General features: G+C 38.7%; 2 protein-coding genes across 3 annotated transcripts in view; one reads left to right on the top strand and one right to left on the bottom strand.

Annotated features, from left to right (window-relative positions):
* OLFM3 (olfactomedin 3) overlaps window positions 1-27,894 on the top strand; it is a 218,816-nt gene that overhangs the window by 182,067 nt on the left and 8,855 nt on the right. For both annotated transcript variants that reach the window (XM_084755889.1, XM_084755888.1), the window contains exons 3-4: window positions 2,886-3,041; window positions 7,640-7,859. In XM_084755889.1, coding sequence (XP_084612015.1) covers window positions 2,886-3,041; window positions 7,640-7,859 — 376 coding nt within the window. The remainder of the gene's footprint in view (window positions 1-2,885; window positions 3,042-7,639; window positions 7,860-27,894) is intronic.
* Window positions 21,984-26,205, bottom strand: LOC311582670 (uncharacterized protein). The gene is made up of 2 exons (XM_084755890.1): window positions 24,976-26,205; window positions 21,984-24,310 (listed from the first exon to the last, which is right to left on the bottom strand). The coding sequence occupies exons 1-2, from the start codon at window positions 25,750-25,752 to the stop codon at window positions 24,248-24,250; spliced, it is 840 nt and encodes a 279-aa protein (XP_084612016.1). The 5' UTR covers window positions 25,753-26,205; the 3' UTR covers window positions 21,984-24,247.

A 27,894-nucleotide genomic window follows, 5' to 3' on the forward strand; every position in this document is an offset into this window, starting at 1 on the left:
TTGAGTCTTTCTGCGGTTTTGGTATCAAGGTAACTGTGGCCTCATAAAATGAGTTTGGCAATGTTCCTTCTGTTTCTGTTTTATGGAATAGTTTGAAAAACATTGGTATTAGCTCTTCTCTGAAGGTCTGGTAGAATTCTGCACTGAATCCATCTGGTCCTGGGCTTTTATTTTTGTTGGGAGACATTTGATGACTGCCTCTATTTCCTTAGATGTGATAAGACTATTCAACTTGTTTAACTGATCTTGATTTAATTTTGGTAGTTTGTAGCTATCAAGAAAATTGTCCATTTCATTTAGGTTTTCAAATTGTGTGGCATTTAGACTTTTGAAGTAGGAACTAATGATTCTTTGGATTTCCTCAGTGTCTATCATTATGTGTCCCTTTTGGTTTCTGATTTTGTTGATTTAAATACTCTCCCCTTGCCTTTTATTTAGTTTGACTAAAGGTTTGTCAATCTTGTTGATTTTTTCAAAGAACCAGCTCTTGGTTTCGTTGACTCCTTGAATTGTTTTTTGTTTGTTTGTTTGTTTCTAATTTATTGATTTCACCCCTGAGTTTGATGATTTCCAGTCTTGTACTCCTCTTGGGTGTGTCTACTTCTTTTTGTTCTAGAACTTAAAAAATAACACACAGCTTGTGATGAGGATCACAGACCAAAGGCATTTTGCTGACATTGTCTAAGCACACATTCCAAAATTATTTTAATGTAACTCAGACTGTGACATGCTTGAAACAGACAGAAGGGGCATAGGGGAAGAGTAAGGATAAACACAGCAAAGGAAAAGAATAAATGAAAATTGACTTATCTGACAGGAGGTAAAGAACTGAGGCAAGCCCCTGCAGCAAAATTCACTGGCATTTCTAAAAATGACAGTTCTGAGCAATGTATCAACCATGGTCTCCTTTTTGCAAATTGATGTGTATATTAATCATTGTAATGTTTCCTGTTGGAAAGTTACATAACTAAACAAATTATCCATTTCTAGTTCACTTGTTTTTTCCCAATGAAAGTAGCTATGTTTTTTACTAATTACTAAATAATACATATTTATTTAAAAATAAATGAAAGTGCACATTCACATATCTGAAACATAGAAATACTTGCAATCCTACCACCTTTTGTGCTCATTTTTGGTGAATTCACTAATGCAAAAAAAACGTTATTTAAATATACACAGGTCTTTCCTCTTGTAGAAATCTATTTTTTAACAGCATAATATATGTATTTCTAATTCTTCTGTGTGCATTTCTTCATGATTTTTTCTTAATAGCTTATATCATCTTTTGCATGTGTGACTGTATTTCATTTATGACAAAGGATTGGATTTTGTACCCATATTATGTTTTTCTTTTATAAAAAACCCTGATGAATGGTGCTTCTCAAGCTTTAAAAGTCAGTTGTAACAATCACTTGGAAATCTTGATAAATATGCAAACTAATGATGTCTTTAGGGTGGTCCTGGGATGCTGCATTTTTGACAAGCTTCCAAGGGAAGACGAAGTTGTTGCTCTGAAGTACCAGAAATGTAGAGATTCATCTTAGTCTTTAGAATAATTTGTAGCTATATTATTCTTCATTCGTGTGCTTCCTTCTATTAGAGGATTTGCCTTTGTTTTCAGGGTTTTGCTAACACAAAAATTAGAACAGCTTTCTTTCATCTCTGTACTCTTTCTAGGTCACCTATTTCCTACTTCTAAGTAGCCTGGGGCTCAATAACCCTGGCCTGGTACCATCGGCTTAACATGTGTCTCTATCTGTTTATAAGGTGTTTTAAGTGGTTGACATTTCCTAAGCCCCTAAAACAAAGTATCCGGCATTAGTCCTGGTCAACTCAGTGTCACCCCACTGAGTATTTTAGAACCATCATGATGTAACTGAATCAAAATCAACACGCATTGATATCAGGGTTCAGTGAGCTCATCTGGCAGGAGTCCAGGTTCCTTTGTTCTAGAACAAAGTATTGAGCAGAGATACAGAGACACAGCAGAGGGAGAATATAGTTTGTTAGGAACAATATGTTTCCAAGGAGAAAGAAGGTTGGACCAAAAAGGGGGCAGTTCGGAAGCTCAATGTTCCACTGAACAAAGGATGCAGGCTTTTACACTGCACACCCTGGGCTTTTTGGAGTCATTTGCATTTTGCACTCATTTGCACCTATATAAGATTTCTTACACATGTTCTGTGACACATGGCTCTTCAACATAGTCCATGCATGTACATCTCCTTAGCATTTTAAATCTCCCTTTTTGGGTGTATATTAGTATTACTACAAACAATAGGGCAGCTTCAGGCAATCTGAGGGTGTTCTGCACCTCCTGGGAGGGTGGAAATGAGTGGTGGAGAAGGAAGGTGCACAGCCTTTCTCTTGGCCAAGGGCTTTTTTTTCCCCAGATAATTTTGTTCATCCTTTATAAAGGCTCCACCTCATTCTCCTCCTCCTTCTTTTGCTTCAAAATGAGTGAATTCTACCTCTGTTGAACCTGTTAGTACATGCCCTGTTACTAAGTACCTCTGACATTTCAGAGGTAAGAAACAGTGTTTACAGGCACATTTTATCTCAACATGCATTACCGAGGGGTATTATAACCTATGAAGCCTTGCAATTAAACTAATTTTATTTTCTAATCTACTATCTTCTTGCTTATCTGGACATTTCTAATGACACATGACCAGTTGTTATAACATGCACAGGTATAATTATCTTTGGCTGGATTCTTTGAATGTTTATTGTAAGGAATCTTGTTGAAAATGTGACAAGTAGACATAAAGTTATAGATTTGGTGCTTCTGTTTTTGTGCCAATGACATTTTGAAACTTTAGTGGAGATTGCAAGTATCCATAAACTGAGAATAATTCACCACCAATGACCTTTTTTGACAGGTGCAGAATATGTCCCAGTCTATAGAAGTCTTAAACTTGAGAACTCAAAGAGATTTCCAGTATGTATTAAAAATGGAAACCCAAATGAAAGGGCTGAAGGCCAAGTTTCGGCAGATTGAAGATGATCGGAAGACGTTAATGACCAAGCATTTTCAAGTAGGTGTGAAACTTGCAATCTTGTCAGTCCGCTGCAATGTGCAGCTAGCATGTCACTCAGCTAGAAATAACCATGCCTTGGTCCATGTATACAACGCTAAAGACTCACTGGGGGCACAACGGCCTCATCACTAAAATGTGCTTATTATCAGCCAGGAACATATTGAAGATGGTGATTAAAAAGATAAAGAGGCGGTGCTACCCACCTCTGACATGTGGATTTTCTGGGTAGGATTATAAGTACTTTATTATCTAAGACAGGGGAAATCCCCAGGAAAGTAAAGAATTAAGTCATCATCGCCTTTTCTAATGAATTAATGCTCTGCTGAAGTAAGAACTGTGGAGGATGTAAATTATTAATAATACCATCAACAAAAGGATTTTTAAAGGGTGGTTTTTCTAACTTTGTACAAATTAGTTCTTTTTTAAGGACTGTATGTAGTTTAATGCCAATTATCTAGAAACTAGAAATGGAAAACTGTGTTGAGCTGGGCATACTTTATTAACGGTATGTGATAGAGTCATTTATTAAAAAAAAAACTTCTTGGTCTGATAATGTCACGTGAGCCTCTATTAAAGATTTTTTATCTGTCTTAAAAATCAAAGCACAGAGTTTTCAAAAATCTTAATGCTGTCCATAGGTAGTATCTTTTTCCCTCTTTCATTTGGACAGTGTGGTTCAACCCTAGTGTGAAAGGGGAGAGCCGAATTTCATCTTGTGGTCAAGGGTTCGAGCATACTGAAATGTATAGCTTTAGTTAGTTGTGATAGCTGAGACAAATAGGATCTTTGCAAGGCACATTTTAATGAGATAGAAGTCATCGTGATTTGTATTTTTTTTTCTGTAACCTCTAGAGCATAAGTACAAAGGTATAGATGACAGATATCAATACATAATGAGTTTCAATGAAAAAAAAAAGGATATGAAAGTTGAAGATACTAACAAGAGAGAAAGTTGAAGTGATGAACCATAAAATTTGAATTGAAGAGGAGCTTAAACAAAACCAGAAGTTTTTAAAACAAAAAGGAAAAGAATGAGTTAGAACAACTCCTAGAAGACACATTATGCTTGAAATTCATAAAAAAAATATGAGTTGGCTTAACAGAAAAATATGGGGAAACTTACAAACAGGGAGAATATTAAGGTTCTGGGTAGATATCCATGTCAACAAGAATTCACTGAGTACATATACTCTGTGGGACAGGGCGGGGTCCTTCTTAGAGAAATGAAGCACTATGTCCCCCAATGAAAAGCAATTAAGAGGGAAACACTGGCCTCAAAGGATGTAGCAGCAGCATGTAAAAGCACAAAGGGAAAAGCTATTCCTTTCTTCATTGGAGCTCTCCTGAGGGATTAGTCAATTTGATAGTCTTCAGGAAACCATGCTGGGTGTGGCCCCCCTCTCCTCAAACACTAATTTCCAGAGAGGATCTAGAAATTCAAAAGCATTCCAGTGTCAACTTTCAATTCTCAGAATAAAGGTATATGTGGTCAAGCAATGATGCAAAGCCAAAGCTGTGTCATTATCAAAGTAGAAAGTTGTAAATACTAAGTGAGGGGAGAGAAGCACTCCAAGAAAGGACAGCAAAAAGAAGGTAGGAGCTCAAAATGTATGTCAGGAGACAAAGTAGTGAACACATGGTAGAACCAAGTCCTAGTGGATAGGACCTTGTCAATAAGAAAATAGAAAATCCAGGAAGAACCATGTGGTTATTATTTTGATTTTCATAGTTCACATAATCTAAAAATATGTTGGAAATGTCAAAATCTAAATATCATAATCATAATTATAACCATTTTTCAGAACATACATATTCAGAGAAAGAGTTCAGAGCACTTTTATTTATTAATTAATTCAATCATCATATCTATCCAGTAAGGCAAGCACTGTTTCACTGTTTTTGTACCCACCAGGTAAACTAAAGCACAAACTATGACTAAAATTTCAAGTACCGCTTGAAGATTCAAATCTGTAGGTCTGAACTGATAATCTAGTTCTCTGAATTAAAATTAAAGTAATGGGACTGATGAGTTAGTTCAGTTAGTAAATTACTTGTAGTACAAACATACATATTTTATTTCAGAGCCCCATCATACATGAAATGGCGGCATGGTTTGAGGGGTGTACACTCCTATCCTCAGCATCGAGGAAGTAAAAACAGACATATCCCTGAAGCTTGTTAGCTAGATAATTTAGCCTAATAGCCTAGTATGTGTGTGCATATATATATATATATATATATATATATATATATATATATATACATATATACATATACATGCAGAGAATGATTAAGGAACTTACACATCAACCTTTGGCCTCCTTAATGCTCTGTACACACACACACACACACACACACACACACACACACACACACACACGGACATGTGGTCACATGGACACATGCATAGTCACACACATGCATTCCATACATATGTCACACGCATACACACACACACACACACACACACACACACACACACACACATACAGCAACGCAAATTCCAAAATCCCCATATTTATCACTCCCTTCTCTATACCCAAATCACAGTATGATGACCAATACATGATTGTGAAACTCATGTCCTCCCAGAGTTATATCATGAATCAGATTTCCCTCTAGGTGCCAAGACAACATAAGCTAGAAGAAGAACATTTAAAAACCAAATTTAAGTGGAAAATTGCTCTATAACAACCTTTCTGCTGCTGAAAAACTTTCCCCTCATAAGAACACTGTCAACTTTCCCTTTAATGATCTTTCAGGTTGAAAGCCAAGCTAGCCACTGTAGTGAAATGAACTGTTGTTAGCAAGATACTCTGGTTTTTGCCAGAACTATGTAGTAGAAAATAAAATTCCAGAAGGCAATAGCAAAGTCAGATCTAAGGTAATATATATAATATTTACGAAGGCCCTCTGATAAATGTCCTAGTTTCAAAATTGATTGTCAAAAGCCTAGTAAATTTTGAAAGAGTAAAAATACTTTTAATTCATCAAAGACAAGGCACTTCCAATGATTTGACATTAGATTGTTCCTTTGAATATACACACAGTAAAATGGAAAGGGTTTCATTGTGGCTACTCTTATAATTTGCAGCAAATAGTATGAGCAGAACTCTTATCGTTAAAATTCTAGTGAAACAATCGTGTCTCCCTTTAGGGGTACTGCAAGATGCTTAAACTTATAAGTTAGTTTCAAGATGAGTCCTAATATAAGCAAGGCTCTACAGTTCTGCTTTTTTACTGTAATAGTTAGGAATCCTTCTAATTACTAATATATTTTATCCTGCCATTTAATGTATACATGCAGAAAAATTCAAATCCCAAGGTTTGTGGAGCACATAGAAATCCCCCCCCACCAGAAACACAAGCTCATTAATCAGGACAGCAATGAGATCTTCTGATACTTGGATGTATTTATAGTAATAACATTTTCTAAGTGTACTTTTAGAATGCAATTTCAACTCCTTAAATAATTATACTGTATGACTTTTGACAGTACCTATGGGTTATTCTGAAATCATCATAAGTTTGGAACTCCTTCAACAGATTATATCATCTGCAATAAATTCACAGTTAAATCAAACTCCTGTACTATTTTGTTGTTAATATCTACCAAATTAAAGGGAAAGAAATGTGGGTGATAAGTGCAAAAGTTGCAAATAAAAGTGCAGGTTATGACCCAGTCCTGTGGTGATTAAGAATAAGGGACATTGATTGGCAACATACATTACTTAGTTACTTGACAAAAAACAGTGTTGCTATGCACTTTGTTTAGCTAAGGAGTTAATTCACTATATGGGTGGGTAAGCAATTCTGCCTTCTGTAATGATATCTAAATTATATTATAAGACAAATGGAGACATAATATAGCTAATGATTCAATATGGAAACAGCAGCATATATCTCCTTAACTTTGGGGAAGCTTGGTATGTAGTATGTATCATGTGCTTGAACTTACCTTCCTAATGAACTTGTTCCAAGATAGATTAATATCTATCTAGGACAAGAAACACATAAGCAGAAGTAAAAGAAAAAAAGAGTACAAGGCCATGACTAGAGATAGTCTTAAATTCAAGGGAAAAGGTGATTCCAAAAATTTCTTTTATGTACTTCTATGGCATAGATATTCAGTAGTGGAATAATTCACTTTCATCAGCGTCTCATAAGACATTGATTTCTTTCCAGTATTGCTATTTAGTTCATTACTGAAGAATGGGATTATCTCTCTGTTCCCTAACTGGATGATGTATTATTCACTTTATAGAGCATGAACAGAAAGTAGGTTAATACAAAACACTGTAATTGCTACAATAGGAAGTTTTTTTCTATTTATGATGAAGATCAATTTATTTTATAGCAATGCATGTGCCCTCTTAAAGAGAAGTTACTGTGTTGACAAGCTGCAATAGTAAAATTTATTAGCAAGGATCTCGTAACCACTTACATTATCAAAGCCTACCTGGTGTCAACCAAAAAAAAAAAAAATCAATGAGCAACGTTGAAGCTGTTTCAATAAGTTACATTTCATAGCAAAGGACGAATCTGCTTTTTTCTGTTTTAAATTACTCTTGGAAACATTCTGCTTCTTTCCACAGGAGTTAAAAGAGAAAATGGACGAGCTACTGCCCCTGATTCCAGTGTTGGAGCAGTACAAAACAGACGCGAAACTCATCACACAGTTCAAGGAAGAAATTCGTAACCTGTCTTCAGTCCTCACTGGGATTCAGGAAGAAATCGGTGCCTATGACTATGAAGAGCTGCACCAGCGGGTCCTCAGCTTGGAAACCCGGCTTCGTGACTGCATGAAAAAGCTAAGTGAGTAGAGTTCTTTCGTTTGCTTAAGTCATGAGGTTCAGTTTCCATGAAGACTACGTGCTTAAATAATTTATTCAGATTACATCTCAATTGTTATCCCCTCATTTGTATCTTCCCGTTCCCCATCCCTCCTTCTTTCACTCTATTCCCATCCCCTAGGTCTGTGACAGAAGCGGACCTCCTCCCCGCCATATGGTCACAGCCTATCAGGTCTCATCCTGGCAGCCTGTCCCCCCTTCCTCTGAGTGCCACCAGGCCTCCCCACCAAGGGGAAGTGGTCAAATAAGAGACACCAGAGCTCATGTCAGAGTCAGTTCCTGCTCTCCACACAACTGTGGAGAATATGCTGTTCATTGGCTAGATCTGAATAGGGATTCTAGGTTTACTGCATGCATTGACCTTGGTTGGTACAGTAGTTTGAGCAGACCCCCTGGGTCCAGATCCTCCAGCCTTGATGGTCTTCTTGTAGGTTTCTATTCTTGTCACACTTTTCTCCTCTTTAAACTCCTCCCAGATCCTCTACACCTCCTTGCTTACTGGACTCTGCTCTTTAAAAACAAGCAGACAAGCTGGGTGTGGTGGTGCATGCCTTTAATCCCAGCACTCAGGAGGCAGAGGCAGGTGGATCACTGTGAGTTCGAGGCCAGCCTGGTCTACAAAGTGAGTTCAGGATAGCCAAGGCTACACAGAGAAACCCTGTCTTGAAAAACAAACACAAAAACACCAAAAAAACAGACAAAACACAGACTCAAGAAACATACACACACACACACACACACACACATACATACACACAATTGGAAACCAAACTATATAAGAAAAAGAACAGTGAAACATAATAAAAATACCAAATAAAACTAATACGATATAAAAAGTCTACAAATAAATTATTGAGTCAGTTTTGTTTTAGTCATCTACTCCTGGGATTGGGGCCCATCCTGAAGTGTAATTAATATGTGCAGGAAGGCTCCATTGGAGAAGACTATTTTTTTTCTCCTTTATTAATTTATTCTTGTTACATCTCAATGGTTATCCCATCCCTTGTATCCTCCCATTCTTCCCTCCCTCACATTTTCCCCTTATTCCCCTCCCCTATGACTGTTCCTGAGGGGGCTTACCTCCCCCTGTAGATGCTCATAGGGTATCAAGTCTCTTCTTGGTAACCTGCTGTCCTTCCTCTGAGTGCCACCAGGTCTCCCCCTCCAGGGGACATAGTCAAAGGTGAGGCACCAGAGTACGTGAGAAAGTCATATCCCACTCTCCACTCTACTGTGGAGAGTGTTCTGTCCATTGTCTAGATCTGGGTAGGGGTTTAAGGTTTACCACCTGTATTGTCCTTGGCTGGTGCCTTAGTTTGAGTGGAACCCCTGTGCCCAAATCTGCCTATCGTAATGTTCTACTTGTATGCTTCTAGGACCCTCTGGATCCTTCTACTTTGTCATTCTCCCATGCTTCTCTCAAGTGTATATGAGTTTTAGGTACCTTCTTGTTCAGTGATGAGAGCCTATGTCCACATTCTCCTGTCGGTACTGGGACCCATCTGGCTTGGGCCCACGTATATTCCTTGCACGCTTTCAGAGTCACTATTGCATGTATGTTTATCAGTCCTGTTGTACCATGAGGACACTGTTTCTTTGGAGTCATCCATTATCTCAGCCTCTGCTTCCACCCAGCTCCTTGAGCTCTTGAAGGAGCATTTTGATGAACACTCCCTCTTTTGGACTGGGTAATCCAATATGTCTTACTGCTTGCATATTTTCAGGTTTGGATCTCTGTGTTAGTTCCCATCTAATACAAGAGGAAGCTTAGCTGATGATGTCTGAGCAAGGTAGCTCAGAATGCCATTAAGAACCATTTATTTAATTGCTACAATCCTTTAGCATTTAATTCCTCAGTAACTAACTCCCACTTTTTACTATCTATAACCAATCAACAATCAACTATGTAAATTTCTCGACTAAATTCTGGTCCCTTTCCATCTTGTCCACGTTATTGTCATAGGTGTTTTCTGGTTACATCTGAATTACTTTGCTTTGCTAGAATTTCTTGGACATCCTTGAATCTCAGCATTTACTTAACATTAACAGCTCATGAGATCCTTCAAGCACAGCTCTCTAGACATCTCTACAATTCCACCATATCTTCCCTGCCCAAGCAGGCACAGAATGGGTGACACTTGGAGCTCATCATGATTTGCATCTTAAAGTATGTCAGTTGTGTTTTTCAGAAATTCACAGATAAATCATGATTCCCTCAATTTTAGGAATCAGTTCTTTGGGTGCTCTCTGGTGTTACTGATATATAAAAATAAAAAAGCCTACTTCAGTTGAAATATCCTGCATATCCCTCAGCACTTTCAAAATATCCAGCTAAAAAAAACCAAACAATTCATATATAGCTACCTATACTTATATTCTTCCAATATTGACAATTATGCTGGAATGAAAGAATGTTAATCTAGGTGAATAAAGGTTCTTCCCTCTACTTTTTCTTTCTTTCTTTTTGTTGCTGTTGGTTTTTTTGGAGTTGTTGTTTTTGCTGTTTGTTTGTTTATTGAGACAGGGTTTCTCCTGTGTTACCTTGGCTGTCCTACTCTCCCTTTGTAGACCAGGTTGGCCTCTAACAGAGTTCCACCTGCCTCTCCCTCCCCAAGTTCTAGAATTATAGGCATGTGGCACTGTGTCAGGCTTCTTTTCTTTATTATTCTTGAAATATGAATAAAATTTCCATGGTATCCTGAGACATATGGTCTTGATTTAATCTAATATATATATATACATATATATATATACATATATATAATGTATCCATATAGATATATGATCATATAATGGTGGTATATCATATAATCATGTATTACATATACCATATGTATGCTATTTATGATCATAGATCATTTTATTCATGTCTCCCATAGTCCACAAGGTCTGAAACAAATGTAACAAGTAAGTTTCATTACCATTTTTTTCTTTTCTTTATTTATGTTCATCTATTTAGTTTGCAGTCCTGCAAATCAAACTCAGAACATTGTGTGTGTAGAATTTAGCTGCACTGATGCATGTACTCCAGCAGTCAATAGACTAAATGTATCAAACAATAACATCAATATTCATGTCTATTATTTAATAAGGGGTTTATACTTTGCTTTAGCTGAGATGTACTTATAAAACATTGATATTAAAGAAGTACCTTATTATCTGTGGGGAACTGATTCCAGAACACTCACAAATACCCAAACCCACAATTGCAAATCCCCCTGTATGAAATAGTATGGTACTTAACTATAATATATGCATCCATTCCAATTAACTTAATGTAATTTCTAGATTTTTAAAAAACTCAACGCAGTCCAAATGTAATATAAATATGGCTCAGAAAAAAAAAAGGACAGGAAATTAATTTATACATGCTTTCTACAGATGAAGTTGTTTTTCAAATACTTTTCATTCCTGTTTGGTTAAACTTGAAGATGTAAAACTCATGAAATTAAAGAACAGGCTGTAGTTATACTCCTTCATGAACAATTTCTAATTGTCAGCAGTCATTGTCTCCTAGTCACTTATAAAGACCAGTGTTATTGGGAGGAATCACTGAATTTGGGGGATTTTCTAAAAAACAATGTGATTACCTCCTTTCCACTATGTAGGTCAATTAATCACTTAGTGAGCATCTCTGAACAGAGAAGCTTTAAAGAGAGAGTCTAACTTTTAGATGTAAGGTAGTTATGGATGATTGAAGATAGATAGATAAATAGATAGATAGATAGATACATAGATAGATAGGTAGATAGATGATAGGGACATCAAGAAATAAGGGTATAGATAGATGTTAGAATCATATACACTGGTAGGTAATAGATGGATAAATGGATATATGTGTGTAGACAGAGATAGAATAAAAAAATAAAGCATATAATTTCAATATGTCACAGGGCTAGTGTTTGATTAAAATATATTTGATTTATAATCTATGTTGTTAGGCATTGATACAAGATGGATAAATTCATCTCTGAAAATTCTTTTAATTCCATGACCATCGTTATCTTATAAACACCATAGGATCTTGAGATAGAGGGGGGGAAAGTAAATAATTAACAATAGAACCATTAACACAAAGGATAGAGTGGGAATACCATGAGTTCAACATCCCAAGGAATCTAAAATCACCTTACTATAATGCTCAGGCAGAGAGGGAGGGACAAGAAAGAAAAAGGGGGCGAATTACAGTCTAGTGTAAGGAGCAAGAAAGCTCATTCATCAGCAGGGTCATCTTCATTCTTCACAAAAGCCTCTCAACACTCATCTGATTAGCAGAGGGTAGAAAGGAAATAAAGATTGAGAAAATATTGCAACAATTGTGGGTACATTTCTCTCAATTTTCTCCCCTAGTGGAGTTAGTTTTAAGTAAAATGTCACAAGGCACATCACATAAATCTGAAGATTGAAAATTAAACCAGCTTCCCTGCCTTCAAGGACCCTTCCACACAGTAAACAAGCCCCAGGGGAATCACAAGTCCTCTAGGCTACTGAGGCAAGGTTCAGTTTATTTCCACTAAAGAACGAAAGGTTTGGAGAGAGCAGATATCAGCCAAATGCTTCCACGGCAATGCACCCTGGTGGCCTGAGTGAAATACAATGATGCCTTTTCCGAAATATTTCACTTTCTCCTCTGAGAGATTGAATAGAATAAAGTCCCCTGTGCTTAATTAAATCATATCAGATTTCTCGACATGCAGAATATAATTATGTGCATGTGAAAATTTGCCCGAGAAAGCATGGTTAAAATTCTTACACACCCCCTGAGATCACCAACAGATATTTAATGGAGATTATGACCAGGCTTTCCAGCTTGCCAGCCCCCCACCCCAACCCTAGTCCCTCTTGATACTTTTATATTTTAGGGCAATGATTTGGTGCCCTCTAGTGAAAGAAGGGATGCACATTTTTACTAAATGAGCCATTTGAGGTCAAGGTGATGAGACCTGTCTTACTATGCTAAGGATGGAGAATTTGTTTCTTATAATGGAAACTGAATTTTATATGGGCCAATGGTCATTTTTATACAGTCAGCAGACATTTTTGACTCCATGGTATGTGCTAGCACTTTGTAAGAGACCATTCCTCTGTAGTAAACAAACTTGTATTTAAGCAGGAACAGCAAGCATAGCACAGGGTGTCTACTGCTTTGACAGTCAATATGCCAACTGTTTTGCATATTTGTTTTAATCTCTGAAAGAGTTCTGCATTAGGCTTTAGTATTGGTGACTTATTTAAAATACAAATTTAATAAGCATCCATAGACGCTAAGGTTTGTAACAACTTTAAGCTCAAGTCATTGTTAAGTGAAACTCAGATTCCCTCCCATCCTCACTCCACACAGGACATCTTTTATGATGTACTTGGAACAGCAGAGAAATTATTTAGGTATCTCAGAAAATGTAATTTAATGATTAAACTACCATCCCACCAGGCAGCCAGCTAGCCAAGTGTTGTGGTCTATAAGGAAGTATGAGAGTCACTCATTTCATTGTTTATTGAAGCCCACTTCTTCCACATTATCACCTCTTCTTATTCTGCCTTGAAACGTTTCCCACCAAATGGCCCTTTCTTCATCCCCATTTTCACCACCCGAGTCCAGAGCATCATCAATCATGTTTCAGCTGGCCTCTGCAGTGAACAGGCTTCTTCCTACTTGGTTTAACCGAACACAGATCTTCTCTATCGCGCTCAGTGTTTATTCTAGTCAATTCCAAGCAAGCACTGGGGCACGCTACAGTTGTATTTAAAATGAATCTAGACCTGGTGTTAGTGGTATGGATACCACATGATTCCCCCCTCCTCCTCTTTCAAGTCCTCTGTATATACCAGTCTCCGGGCCCAAGCTTGGTCCATTCTCATCTTTAAGTTCCCTTGTTGTGTCTATTTTCAAACTCCTGGACATGCAATTTCTTTATTTTTTTTCCTGAAACACTCTCTCTACTTAACTACTGAAATCCTAACATTATGCACACAAGACATCATGTCCTTCGAGCAGCCTTAAATGATTGCACCTACAAGAGTTTGCGTTCCCTTGGCATAGTTCTCTTGATCTTTTCTTCACTACCAGAGAACTCTAAACCTATTCACACATTTTGCAAGAAATTATGCATTGCTTTTGTGGTGGTTTGGTGATGGTGGTGGTGGAGGTGCTGGTGGTAGTGTGTGTGTGTGTGTGTGTGTGTGTGTGTGTGTGTGTGTGTACCTTTATAAGAACATTGTTCATGTATTGAAAGGACTGGACTTGCCTTGCTTTAGTTAAATCTTAAAGACCCCCATAACAGTTCTCAAACACATTATGGAAAACAAATTTATGCAAAGCCTTGAGAGGATTTGATCATTAAAATAATTTGCTTTCAATTCACATAACAAATATGATGTGCAGGGATGTGTGGGTGTGGTGTGATATGTTTTCACCAGCCAAGCAGTTTTTGAGGAAACAGATTACAAAAGCAATTCATTGGTTATCGCCTGCCTTTGTATTGTTTTCTTATTGATTTCTTTTCTTTCTACAATGACAATTTCAGTATTTGACAGGAAAATACATAATAGTTTGCTCTATGTAACATCTGAAGGAAAAGACACCAAAAATCTCAGAGACTATAGAAATTAAAACTGTGCTCACTGGGACACAAAAGAAAGAATTTAATCAGAAATCTAATGTTGACAATTTTTGAGAACATGTCTCTACATTGAATTGAAGTAATGCCATAAATAAGTCATTTAATGTTATTTACCATAATATGCCATAAACACCCAAAAATTCTAAGTTGTATCATAAAATGGTGCTCTCATTTCACTCCATGCACCTAACACTGATTTTTCTAGAACTTTGAAATGAAATTATTTTATCCGGTCACCAATCAACATTATTATAAATTGAGTATTATTAATTTTACATATGTTTATATGCTCTTAATTATGACTATATTTAAATCTCTTAAAGATACAATCTATATTCCCAGGAAAAAAACCTACAAATTTTTAAATTCTCTCAGGTTTTATTACACTATTGTTCATTCAGTTTTAAGTTTAAATAAACTTCTCCTTTAAGATATATTTCTAATTCATGTTTATATTAGAGATTTGTAAATATAAGAGCTGAAGTACTTTCATAAACAACTAACAAGAAGAAATCGTGTTTTCTGAAGAGATATGAGTTATTAAACACACATGTAATTGTTATTATCCTCATCAGAGATTTATTGTAGCTACCCCAATCATTTCCCCTAGCAGCATAATAGACAAGTCTAGATATAAAGATAAACTCTAAGTAATATAAGTAGACTTTATATGGCTTCAAAAAGTATGATAGAAATAAGTTTTTATAAGAGTTTTAATAGACTGTGATATCAAATCATATGTATTTCTTACTACATTAGTTCTTCACTGGCCTTAAGAAAAAAAAAGTTATTTTTATATCCATAGATATATTCTCTGCTCTAGCTACGTCATATGTGTGGGTTTAGCCTGAGAATCTAAAGCTAAAAGACCTTAGATAAAACTATAATAAAGCACATTCATATGTAAAGAAATAAGAAAGGAGAGCAGATGTGTTTTATGCATCAGTAATCCCAATGACTTCTTCACACTACATCCTAAGTCATACCTTTTCCTCAACTAATGATTGATAATGATGTGGTAATTGATAATAGAAAGATGAACGCATAAACGTCACCAGAGAAATAAAACAGCCACATTCCTCAATAGCCTATTCAACGTACTTTTATGAATATATAGAATGTTATCAATGCTGATATTTCAATGGGTCTCACTGCACACTGACGAGAATAATAGAAAAAAATCAGCGAAGCAAGACTTCACATACCCTCTGTTGCCATGCACTTTATGGGAACATTTGTCTTCCAGGCATGTTGGGAAAATTATCTTTCCTGACTAGGTTCCCTTGTCCTCTAGAAAATGAAAGTAAAGTGAGAAAGACAATGATTCATTTGAACAGAAGCTAGTTTGGGAAAGTCATGAAACATAAATGACTGTTATCATTTTGTTTTATTTTCCACTGTCCCTATTCTTTTAGACTGTGAAGATGCTTATGTTTCTTGACACCAAAGCCCACAGAATTATAACTGGGAAAGCAGCCAGTTTCATAAACTCCTGCCGATTTAATTCTACTGACTTCATTTGACAAGATAAATTTTAGCCTAGGAAATCAATGACCAATTTAAAGGAAGTTTCTCCTGGGAAGTAATCAACAGAGAGAAAGAGAGAGCTCTGCCCATGTTGCTTGCTTCCTGGGGATGTCATCTGACCAGAACCGTGTGGCCATAACTAGTTGACGACTGCATGGCCACCATGCTCTCTTGTTATTTATTTAGTTTCTGGGGGTTGGACGGACTGTAACCACAGATACCTCTTTCTTCCCATCATAATACAAAATCTTCTTAACTCTGAATCAATCCAAAGCGCCCCCTTTAGCTAAAATAATGAGATGTCTGACTTTAGAACGCCCTCTCCAGAGAGTAAGTACATTATCTGCCGTTAGTGACTTCAGCATGTGACCTGTATGAGAAAGCAGACTTGATACTGTCTGTCTGCCTTAGTGTCCTAAGTTCACAAGCAGAATCTTTGTTTCTGTGTTTCATTTTCATTAATGCACATGCACATTAAAGGATAAATGGAGGCATGAATACTCATAGGTGCTAAGTAAATTCAGTTGATATCTACTTGTCGATTTCATTACGAATTTTTACAACTTCCATTACTCCCTCTCTACCAGATGGTCCTCACTTTAGCAAATGACAGCAGAAGAGATATAATTCCTATGATCTAATGTTCCCTTGCCCTCCCTCCCCTTTTCTTTTTCCTAAAAAGATGTGTCTGTTGCTGCCACTTGCTTTATAATGTTTCTCAGATCAACTCCCATTCAACTTATGATTCATCATTTTCTAGATGTTGCATGGTCACTAATGATTTCTTTGCCCTAAACAACATAGCAGTTTCTTTAAAAGTATTGTGTTAGTCATAAAGATAGTATTCTCCATAGGTTACTACCACAGTCTTCTGAGGAACTGTTTTCCTTGGTCCAATTGTGGCATGCTAAATAAAAATATCTTCTTCTTAGAATTTAGAGCAACAATGAACCCACATTTTAATTCTTCACTTCCTTCTACTTGTTTTTTGTTTATTCCTAACAGGGGGCTTTGTTCTATACTGAATCAATAGTACAGAGGGCTTTGTTCTATACTGAATCAATAGTACAGAAAGTATGATATATGAAAACAAAGAGAAAACTATTGTTTTATTTTTTAACATAGCTTATAGGGGAAATCTTCACTTTACTGATCCTGAAAAACACTGAAAACTGCAAGTAGGTGTTTCCAAACCATATACACATGTTGCTTTCAACAGTTACAATTCATTTTTTCTAGATGGATGCTTTAACAAACAAATAGCAACACACACACACACACACACACACACACACACACACACACACACACACTTTCTGGGACAGGGGCATGGAGGAGTATATAATATAAGGCTAAAGCTATATATTTGGCTCAGCTTGAAAAACAAAAACAAAACAAACAAAACCTGAATTATGAGAAGATCAAGATACAGTAAGATTATTTATATGGGTCCCCTTTTTTAAATTTTTTATTAATTTATTCTTGTTACATCTCAATGGTTATCCCATCCTTTGTATCCGCCCATTCTTCCCTCCCTCCCATTTTCCCCTTATTCCCCTCCCCTATGACTGTGCCTGAGGGGGACTTCCTCCCCCTGTATATGCTCATAGGGTATCAAGTCTCTTCTTGTTAACCTGCTGTCCTTCCTCTGAGTGCCACCAGGTCTCCCGCTCCAGGGGACATGGTCAAATATGGGGCACCAGAGTATGTGAGAAAGTCATACCCCACTCAGGAAACTGGGACAGAGGGGAGGACATCCTATTGGCACTCTAGTTAAGAGAAGCATGGGAGAATAGCAAAGTAGAAGGATCCAGAGGGTCCTAGAAACCTACAAGTAGAACATTATGATAGGCAGATTTGGGCCCAGGGGTCCTGCTCAAACTAAGGCACCAGCCAAGGACAATACAGGCCGTAAACTTTAAACCCCTACCCAGATCTAGCCAATGAGTTCCTTTTTTATTTTATTAATTTATTCATATTACATCTCAATGGTTATCCCATCCCTTATATCCTCCCACTCCTCCCTCCCTCCCATTTTCCCTTTACTCCCCTCCCCTATGACTGTGACTGAGGAGGATTTCCTCCCCCTGTATATGCTCATAGGGTATCAAGTCTCTTCTTGGTAGCCTGCTATCCTTCCTCTGAGTGCCACCAGGTCTCCCCATTCAGGGGATGTGGTCAAATATGAGGCACCAGAGTATGTGTGACAGTCATACCCCACTCTCTACTCAACTGTGGAGAATGTCCTGTCCATTGGCTAGATCTGGGTAGAGGTTTTAAGTATACGGCATGTATAGTCCTCGACTGGTGCCATAGTTTGAGCGGGACCTCTGGGCCCAAATCTGCCTATCATAATTTTCTTCTTGTAGGTTTCTAGGATTATATGGGTTTCTTAAAGATACTTTAAACAGGTTGAACACAGAGTAGGAAAACAGATTGAGTGCATAGTTTTAAAGGTCTCAAGGCATGTTATTAACTCAGATGCAAGACTTGGGAAAAGTTTATATATTTTTTTTGAAGGCAAGAAGTACTTCCAAAAAAAAAGCTATTCCTACAGTTAGGAGATCATAATACACTTTTCCATATTCTCACCAACTCCTGTATCAAATCCTACACAGCTTAAAACCAACTTCACTGGAGTCTCAATGCACTTTTTCTCTTCTTCCTAGTCTCTTTATCTGAATACAGGGCATTAAACTCTGCCCAAGAGAGCAAGCCCAAGAGAGCATATTATACTAGATCATGCTTAATTTATTTTAGTTTTCTATCATCACATCTAACCCAAAATCTGTTCCTATAGACTTTACCTTTAAAATCAGACATCCAAATACACCCAGTTTCCCCTCTCTATGACTGCTTTATAGGCCTCACCCAGACAGTGTGATAACCAATAGAGAATGTTTCCCTACTCTTTATTTCTACTATTTACTGTCTAAACAGAAGATAAAGTTTTCTTTTAAAATTGTAGTTCATAACTATTTTGATTTCCTAATATCCCTTTTTAAATTTCTCCAATTTTTAGACCATAGAGCACATGCAATAGTTAATGTGTCTAAAGTATCTGCCTGTGTACTAAATACTATTGTAAACACTTAATATGTCTTCCTTATTTAACATTTTTAACTGCAATTTGATGAGCTATTTGATTATTTCTGCTACCCATGAGACAACAAAAGGTTAAAAAATTGCTCAAGTTTCAAGATCTACGATTGTATCTTCTATGAGCATATACAAGGGGAGGAGGTCCCCCTCAGTCACAGTCATAGGGGAGGGGAGTAAGGGGAAAATAAGGGGGGGGAGGGAGGAATGGGAGGATACAATGGATGGGACAACACTTTAGATGTAGTATAAATAAATTAATAAAATATGTTTTAAAAAGTATAAATAAAATAAAAATAAACATCATAAGAGAAAAAAATTGCTCAAGCTCTGTAAAGAGTAAGGTTACAATCCAGATCCAAATCTAGGTGGTCCCAGTAACCTACACACCATTTTAAAATGCTACTGTTTCACCTGGCCTTCTAAAGGTCTCAACCACTAAATGGCTAATATGCTAAGCTAAAGCCCTAAGTAGATTTCCCCTTAATTTATGAGTCAGTAGGTGACTCCTTGTCAATTACATCTCAAATTAAACATCAAGCTAGATATCTTTCCTACCTTAGTGGAGTTTAAAATTTTGAATACATGCACTTATTTGAGATTTGAGATTAGGAGACCTAAAAGACACATGAAATCTCAACTATACTTTACTTCATGTGTGCCTCATAAATTAATACTACAAAATTAGTTTCCTCAAGAAATGTGTCTCCAGATGAAAATTTATAATGGACTGAGGTCAAACAAGGGAAGACAGCATCAAAACTTGAACATTGTGAGTCACTATAAAGACGGGAAACAATGAGTGGATGCTGAACATGCAGGTTAGTGATAAAGAGACAATATCGCAGAAATGAACCAGAAGACAAAGAATAAATTTTATGAGTGTCTGTGGATCGTTCTTGGTCAAAGAATTGATTTGAGATATCTGTTTGAAGCTATAGTTCGCAAATGTTGATTTACACATATTGAAAATAATGTGAATATGACCAAAGTGTCTAAGAAAATATAGAGTAATAAAAATTTCAAAATTAATCTGCTTTCCTTATGTAACAGAGAATGATTTTTTTTTCAAAATGAGCATTTAGTAAACTAATAAGAGCGGATTCTACGTGTGCTCTTCACTAAAGGCCACGAAGTGATCAAACAGACAATATAATTCCCATTAAAAGACATGAGCAAGGGCTGGGAGCTGGCCCTGGAGGTTCAGATAAAGGAAAGCCTACTAGCTAACTAGCTCAGCTACCACCCAAGCCCAGATCTAGGCCTCTGAATTGGTCCACCTCCAAATCTATGTCATCTATGAACGGTTGAGATGCTTGAAAGGGCCAGTCCTGCTGTTCCAAAGCTGGAGGATCTCCGTGACGGGGAACAACAAACTGATAACTAGCAAGAGTCCGAATGAGGATCCAATATTGATGGCATCACAGGAGCCAGAGCTCTTGAAATAGACCAATGACTTATTGCAATGAACATTTGCAAGTGAAAAAGACAAAGAGATATAGAGTGAGACACACCGTAACATAATACAGCTTCCGCAATGAGATGTGTTTTATGCTTTTGTGTGTGTGTGTGTGTGTGTGTGTGTGTGTGTGTGTGTGTGTGTGTGTTATTTTTAGGAGAGTTTACAAAGACAAAAGATGGATATGAGAGGGTGGGCAAATGAATGGGACTGGGGTGCATGATGTGAAACCATAAAGAAGCAATAAAAACTTAAAAGAGAGAGAGAGAGAGAGAGAGAGAGAGAGAGAGAGAGAGAGAAATATGTGCAAGAGTACACAATAAGAACTGTCTATAAAAACAATTATAAAAACTTATGTGCGGGACTACACTGTCATAACTCATTAAAAATATAACTCTATTCAGTTTACCTTCTTTGTAATTTTTTAAATTTTAATTAAAATACAAATTACATTATTCCCTCTTTCCTCCTGCCTATCCCTCTCATGTATTTCGAATACAATCCACAGTAGACTTCCCAGTCCTCTGGATCTTACAATCTTTCCATGTCTTTCTCATGATGTGCCTTGAGCCCTAGGTGAAGGAATTTTGTTATAGTTGTATCCACTGGGTCTGAGCACCCTGCAGTCAGTTGTTATCTGCCTTTTAGTCAATTATAATTTTCTGGCGTTGTTTTGTTTTTCCTGAGATGGGGTTTCTCTGTGTAGTCTTGGCTGTTCTGGATTCACTTTGTAGACCAGGGTGCCCCTGAACTCACAGAGTTCCTCTTGCCTCTGCCTTCCAAGGATGTAATGGTCTTTTTATGCTGCCTTAAAAGGTGCTTCCCTGATGAGCGGTGAAGGCTGTGCTTAACTGTGCCTGTATGGAGAAGTGTTTTGAAAGCAGTTAGTAATTAAGCTGGTGTAGGAAAGTAGAACAGGTGAATTCTACTGTAAAGTCTATAACCTCCTTAGCCTGGGGTATTGTCTGGGTTTCTCATACCCATGGTTTCCTTCCATTTGAGTATTCCCTACTCCAACAGAGTAGGGCCTGCACTGAATTAGGGAGCTGTAGGTTACCAACAGATGTGCCCAGTTAGGAACACCTTACCATGCTAATCATTGTTGTGATTCACAGACAGCAGCTAGATAAGACAATTGATTGCTTCTCTCCATTGGCATTTTGCATGGCTCTTCTGAGAACTATGGAAATAGTTCCAGGGAAGAGGCTTTCAGGTCATAACCTGAAATATTCCTAATCCTGTGGTCAAACTACATGATAGCTTCAGCAATAGGAACTTACTCTCGACCTCTAGGAGGCAGCCAAAGAAAACAATGGTACCCTGTACTGTGGCTAGCGTTACCGTCTCGTCAGCAAGAACGACGCTGCACACACAAACAGGATCCTTCTGCAGTAAAGCTTTACTGCCTCTTGAGAGGAAGAGCATAAGCTTACAACACGAAAAACGGAGACAGAGAGAGCAAACAGCAGAAACCACTCCCTTATATAGGAAACTGTCCTCCGCTTAGGACGTGTCAGTCCCTGATTGGCTGTTGCTCATCGGGCGAGATGATGCCACGGGAGAGGCAGAGCACAACGAGTGGAAAATCCCTTCGCACATGCGCAGATTAGTTGTTTGTCAGCGTGGGACACAGGGTGTCAGCGCCATCTTGTAATGGCGAATGTGGGCGCGGCTTCCCACATCTCCCCCTTTTCTTTTTATTAAGAAGCAATAAGACACCCAATAGGGAGAGTGGAGACAGAGGTCAAATCCCCAAACAAAATATCAGGCCTGCATACACAACTCTCCCCTAAGCTCTTCACCCGGAGAGGTCATAGCCTGGCCCTGTGCCGTTTTTTCTGGGGGAAGGACACTGGGACACGCAACCTTCATGCAAGATGACATGCCTCCCTAGAATTAGCTCATATATGCCGCAGAGCCATTCTACTGCAATGCTTCGCTATGCAACTCTCCAGGGCTGCTGAAGCTTACTCACTCTACCTCGTGCAATGAGATGAGACTCTGAGGGTGCAAGAGCTGAGCAGCCAGCGACTTATTGCTTAAGCATGGTTAACCATATATCAGGGGAGGTCCCAGACTCTAAAGCAGCAAGTGCTTGGGTGATAACCACCTTGTCTCTTTTTGTTTGAGCCCTGAGTCTACAGACCAACCATAGGGTCAAAACTAATCCACAGCAGATTACAGCTCCAAACAATCCAACCCCAACCCATTCTTTAAAGAAGGAGAAGGCTGAGGATATCCACGACGAGAATCCCTCAGTAAGTGACAGATCCAGCCGTGTGGAATTGACTTGAATGATAGCAGTCCGCAATTCTCTTAAGGTCTGTTCAAACTCCGCTGTCCAATTCTGTAAAATAAACTGAAAGAGACTCTTTGACAGATTAGCTGCTTTAGTGAAATTTTCATATTGAACCGAGATAACACATAATCCAGGGAATTTTTGTTCACAGCCCAGTTGGGCCAGTTAAAACCACTTGTCGGCGCCGGACCGTCCAGCGGAAATAAGACGCCAACAACCAGACTTCTTCTCGAGATCTTTACTCAGGATTAAGCTCAGTGGGAATGGCCCCGAAGAAGGGAAGGGCCAAGCTTAAGTACAACTCAAGGGCCAATCAGCTCATGCCAGGTGTCACCTCCTCATAGGTCCGCGTCAGAGCAGGACTGCTCATCATCAGATCACCAGTTACCCTTGCACAGCCTTTTGCCATATAAGGACTTGTTTATCTTAGAGAGCGCTCGCCGTTGGGATGGCGGAAGGCGGAAGCCTGCGCCTTGTTAAGGCATGGCACATCGCAGCTCTCCACAGTCCCCCCTGTTTTATTTTGTAAGAACAGGACGAAACGGGTGAGAGTAGAGGTCTGATCTCCAGAGGGCACTGATGTATGACCACCCATAACCCAGGTTATTCACCTTGATCATGTGCGAAACCCGCCCTGAAGTTTGGCCACTGATGTACAACAGAACTCAGCTAGGGGCTCGGCCCCAGCCTAGCTCTGGACCCGACCGACACCTTTTTCTGGAGGTGGGATTTTGGGTGTCAGCCCACATGCAATCAGACGTGCTCTCCAGGAAGCCATTAACTGCAAACAATGTACCTCCTGTGCAGTGCTTTGCCTTGCACCCCGAACGTGACGAGGATCAGAACTTAAAGGCCGCCAGCCAAGCTTGAGGGGACTGTCTAGCCTCAATAGCATAGAAGGCTTGTGCAATTAGGGCATGGTCTCTGTTTCGGGATATGACCAAGCGCCGAAGGAACACAAGGCAGAGGAAGCTGATAATCAGAAGGGCCATAGCTAAAGCCCCGATACTTGCCCACTCCTTAAGATGATGCATAGCTTGTTGAATCCAGGAGGCAAGGCCTTCAGCGGTGGATACATCCACGCATGTAACAATGGCGGCAGTGCGCAGATCTCTTCAAACTCTGCGGACCAGTTCCCCTGGAGATAAGCTGAAAGACTCTTAAGACAAATTAGTAGCACGTGTAAAATTGTTATATGGCACAGATGTAATGCATAACCCTGACATTTCCATTCGCATCTGAGCCGAATCACCTATTAGAAGTTTCAAAAAGATCAGATGTATTCCAGCTGAGAGTAGCATTACCAAATGCTCCTCCATTAATCATGGCCATTGGTGTTGGCATCCTCAAACACTGGAAAGACAGCATGAGCCTGCTTCCAAACCTCTGGGCACAGAGAATGATAGTTCCCCTGTGGTGCTGATAAAGGTGAAGTGTCCGCATAAGGCGGCGGTGCCAGTTCCGAGGCATGCCAAGATGGCGGATTATTTCGTTTGGGCATGGCCTCTTCCGCCTTCTTCCTCCTCCTACCCTCCTCGTGCTGTTTCTGCACGAGCGACTCCATTTTTAGCATGAGTCTCTCAAGTCTTTAGTTTTCAGCAGCCCTTTTTGAGCCGCCCTGATCAGACATGATGAAGAGTTTCCCACTTTTAAAGGGTCTCTGACCGTCGCCCGCTTTACCGCGGACTGAAAAACTTGTCTCAACAACCTGAGAACCCTCCCCCACTCTACCGCAGACTGAAAAACTTGTCTCAGCCTGTTCAATATCTCCAAAAATGCGCCCTGCAGCTTTTGTCATTTTGGCCACAAAATCGGAGACCGACTCCTCAGGACCTTGAATAATCTTTGTGAGGCGCCTATTAGCTTCCCCTTTTTTAGGGAGTGCTTTTCAGGCTTTAATTGCAGTTTGTAAAATCTGAGCATAAGCTCCCCAATGGTAATTTACCTGATTTGCAGTAAATTGACCTTGACCTGTTAGCAAATCAAAGGTCCAATCCCTCTGTTCAGGGGTAAGTGTAAGGACATTGGCCCGAGCCTGTGTTTGAGCGGCCTCAAACCACAGGGCTCTCCATTTCATATATTGGCCCATATCTGGAAGTGCGGCCTTGGCCACCATCTGCCAATCAGAAGGAGTTAGGGTACCAGTGCCAATTTTTTCTAACATTACCAGGGTGAAATTTGCATTAACCCCATATTTGCGAACAGATTCAGCCAAGTCCTTTATTAGATTGAACTCTACTGGCGCATGGACTCGACCCCCGTTCTCTGTTTCAAACACAGGAAAAAAATTATGTAATTTTTTACGAATCTTTTCCGGCCAGAAGGAAAATCCAGACTGCAGTTCGTAGGGTGGAGGAGCAGTGGGCACCACCCTGCGAGATAAATTGAGGGAGGGTTGTTTATTACCCTCTGGTTCGTCTAGGTGGTATCTCTCTTCCTCATACCTGACTGCCTCTTCCTCTAATTCGGCTTCTTCCTCCGAATCAGGAGTCTCATTGTCAGAGGTATTAAAGCTTGTAGAGCTATCAATATTCAATGCCTTGAGATCCTTTAAAGGATAAAACCTTTGCGATATTTTTCTCGGCGGTAAACTAGGTCCTGAGGGGGGTTGCACTCCTTTTACAGGAGGGTCCTGAGCTTTTTTCTTTTTACGGGCATTCTTCTTCCCGCCCGCTTTTTCCTTTTTACGGGCATTCTTCTTCCCGCCCGCACCCAGCCTCTCACTACGTTCGGTTTCTGACATGCTATCCTGAACTTCTAGGGTGACCTGTCCTTCATCTACTGCCCTCTTAACAATTACGGCAGCAAATATTACAGCTAGAATCAGCCCAAGAATTTTAGAAATATGCATACCTCTCCGAACTTACCAACCCTGCAGTTCTGAATCCTCCCTGTAGTCAGGGGCTCTCTGAAGGTGCTGACGATGGTGTAGTCTTCCCGGGTTTCGGCACCATATGTGGCTAGCGTTACCGTCTCGTCAGCAAGAACGACGCTGCACACACAAACAGGATCCTTCTGCAGTAAAGCTTTACTGCCTCTTGAGAGGAAGAGCATAAGCTTACAACACGAAAAACGGAGACAGAGAGAGCAAACAGCAGAAACCACTCCCTTATATAGGAAACTGTCCTCCGCTTAGGACGTGTCAGTCCCTGATTGGCTGTTGCTCATCGGGCGAGATGATGCCACGGGAGAGGCAGAGCACAACGAGTGGAAAATCCCTTCGCACATGCGCAGATTAGTTGTTTGTCAGCGTGGGACACAGGGTGTCAGCGCCATCTTGTAATGGCGAATGTGGGCGCGGCTTCCCACACTGTACCACTTTGAGAAGCTCTTGGGGTCCCCTGACCAACAGCTCAAAATCTGGGTTCTCATGCCTCACACTGGGTTTTTGCAAGATGTGGCATAAGCTATATGTATGTGTATGGACTTATGTATATTATATATAAATTTAATTAGTATAAAATACTAAGACTCCGTAAGGCTTTTGCAAGAGTCTTAGCATATTCTCCCTCTCTTTCTGTATGTTCTCCCTCCAATTTTCCATTTTTAAAAATTAATATATTTGTCATTATAGAAAATATATGCATAAATATTATATTGCTTAGTATTCTCATTTTTTGAGCTTTATATAGGTAAAGACAGAAAACTTGCTAAGTCAGTTGTAAAATGGAGCTGGAAGTTTAAAACATTCAATTTTAGTCTAAGCCTCCCAGGACTCAAAACATTAAAATGCAGGCAATTCACAAGTTTAATTTTTTTCAGCCTGTGACACTTTCTCTTTTCTATCCATTTCTTAGCTATTCATGGCACATAAAACCTAAGAATGAACTTTCAATAAGCAATGTATAAATCCATTTCTTAACTTTTCAAATTTAGTAGCTATGAGGTTTCTTTTACCCACTTTAACATTTAAAAGCACAACTTAAATATTATATGCATGTGGCAAAAATAATATGCTTAAATTTTTAAAAGACTTGGAATGGAGAACAACAAACTCTTTTAGCTTTTGTCTCCAGAGTTTAACACATTTAACAGTTCAATTTTAGGGCATTAGATTGGTTCAATCCTCAGTTTGAGTAATACATTTATTTTCTGCTTTAAAAATCAATCATAGACATTATTTAATGAGTTTCTGCTCTGTTATCTGAAAATTTAGATAACGGCTTCTGCTTGATTTTCTTTCTTAAAAAAATAAATCTACATAGTATGTTTTTATGACAACTCACAGATATTGATCAAAATCAAACTACTTGTGCTTTTAAAACACAGATTCTTTTAATCTTCATTGAGAAAATATTTTATAATTTTATTTTTTAAAGATGGAGACTGTCACTCTCCTATATTCCATCTATTCTCATAATTACATTTCTTAACAAGAAGAACTTTAAATATTTCTGCCGTTTTTAGATAAATCTTGTCTTTTCTAAAATCAGAGAGAAAAAAAGAGTACCAGTAAAGTAATCTGGTCATAATCTCATGGTTTTTAGGTTAATTGTGAATGTTTACAAATATTATGATCATGTTATATTGTTCAGCAAAAGCTAAGTGGTAGATTTAGAAATAATTTCTTTCTCTCTAAACATAGTACCATGTTTATCTGTGTCATTCAACGGAATCTCCCTTAATATTTATCACCAAGCTAGATGGGATGTTGCACACCCTTAATTCCAACACTGGGGAGACAGAGGCATGGGGATCTCAGTGAGTTTAAGGTCAGCCTGATCTACATAGTGAGTTCCAGGCCAGTCTGAGCTACATAGTGAGATAGTCTTAAAATAATTAAAATTAAGTGATTGTCTTCACCTATGTTTAAATCATGAAACTCCTTAAGCTCCACCCCAAAGTTTGTCTGTGTGTCTGTGAGTCTCAGCATCTGCTTTGATCCCCTGTTGGGTGTAGACTTTCAGAGGACTTCTATAGTAGGCTCCTGCCTTGTTCCTTCTCTTCAACTGCTTCCAGTACCTACTCTACTTGCCCTTCTGAATGATAATTA

Source organism: Acomys minous (genome assembly GCF_964271855.1).
Source record: "Acomys minous genome assembly, chromosome: 14".
Classification (NCBI taxonomy): Eukaryota; Metazoa; Chordata; class Mammalia; order Rodentia; family Muridae; genus Acomys; species Acomys minous.

What these genes read in the sequence shown, in the direction of transcription:
- LOC311582670 (XM_084755890.1), bottom strand. Translation starts at nt 25,752, where the DNA reads ATGCATATTTCTAAAATTCTTGGGCTGATTCTAGCTGTAATATTTGCT. An exon ending in CAGATATGGGCCAATATATG is followed by an intron (nt 24,311 to 24,975) that starts AAATGGAGAGCC and finishes AGCACCACAGGG; the next exon opens with GAACTATCATTCTCTGTGCC.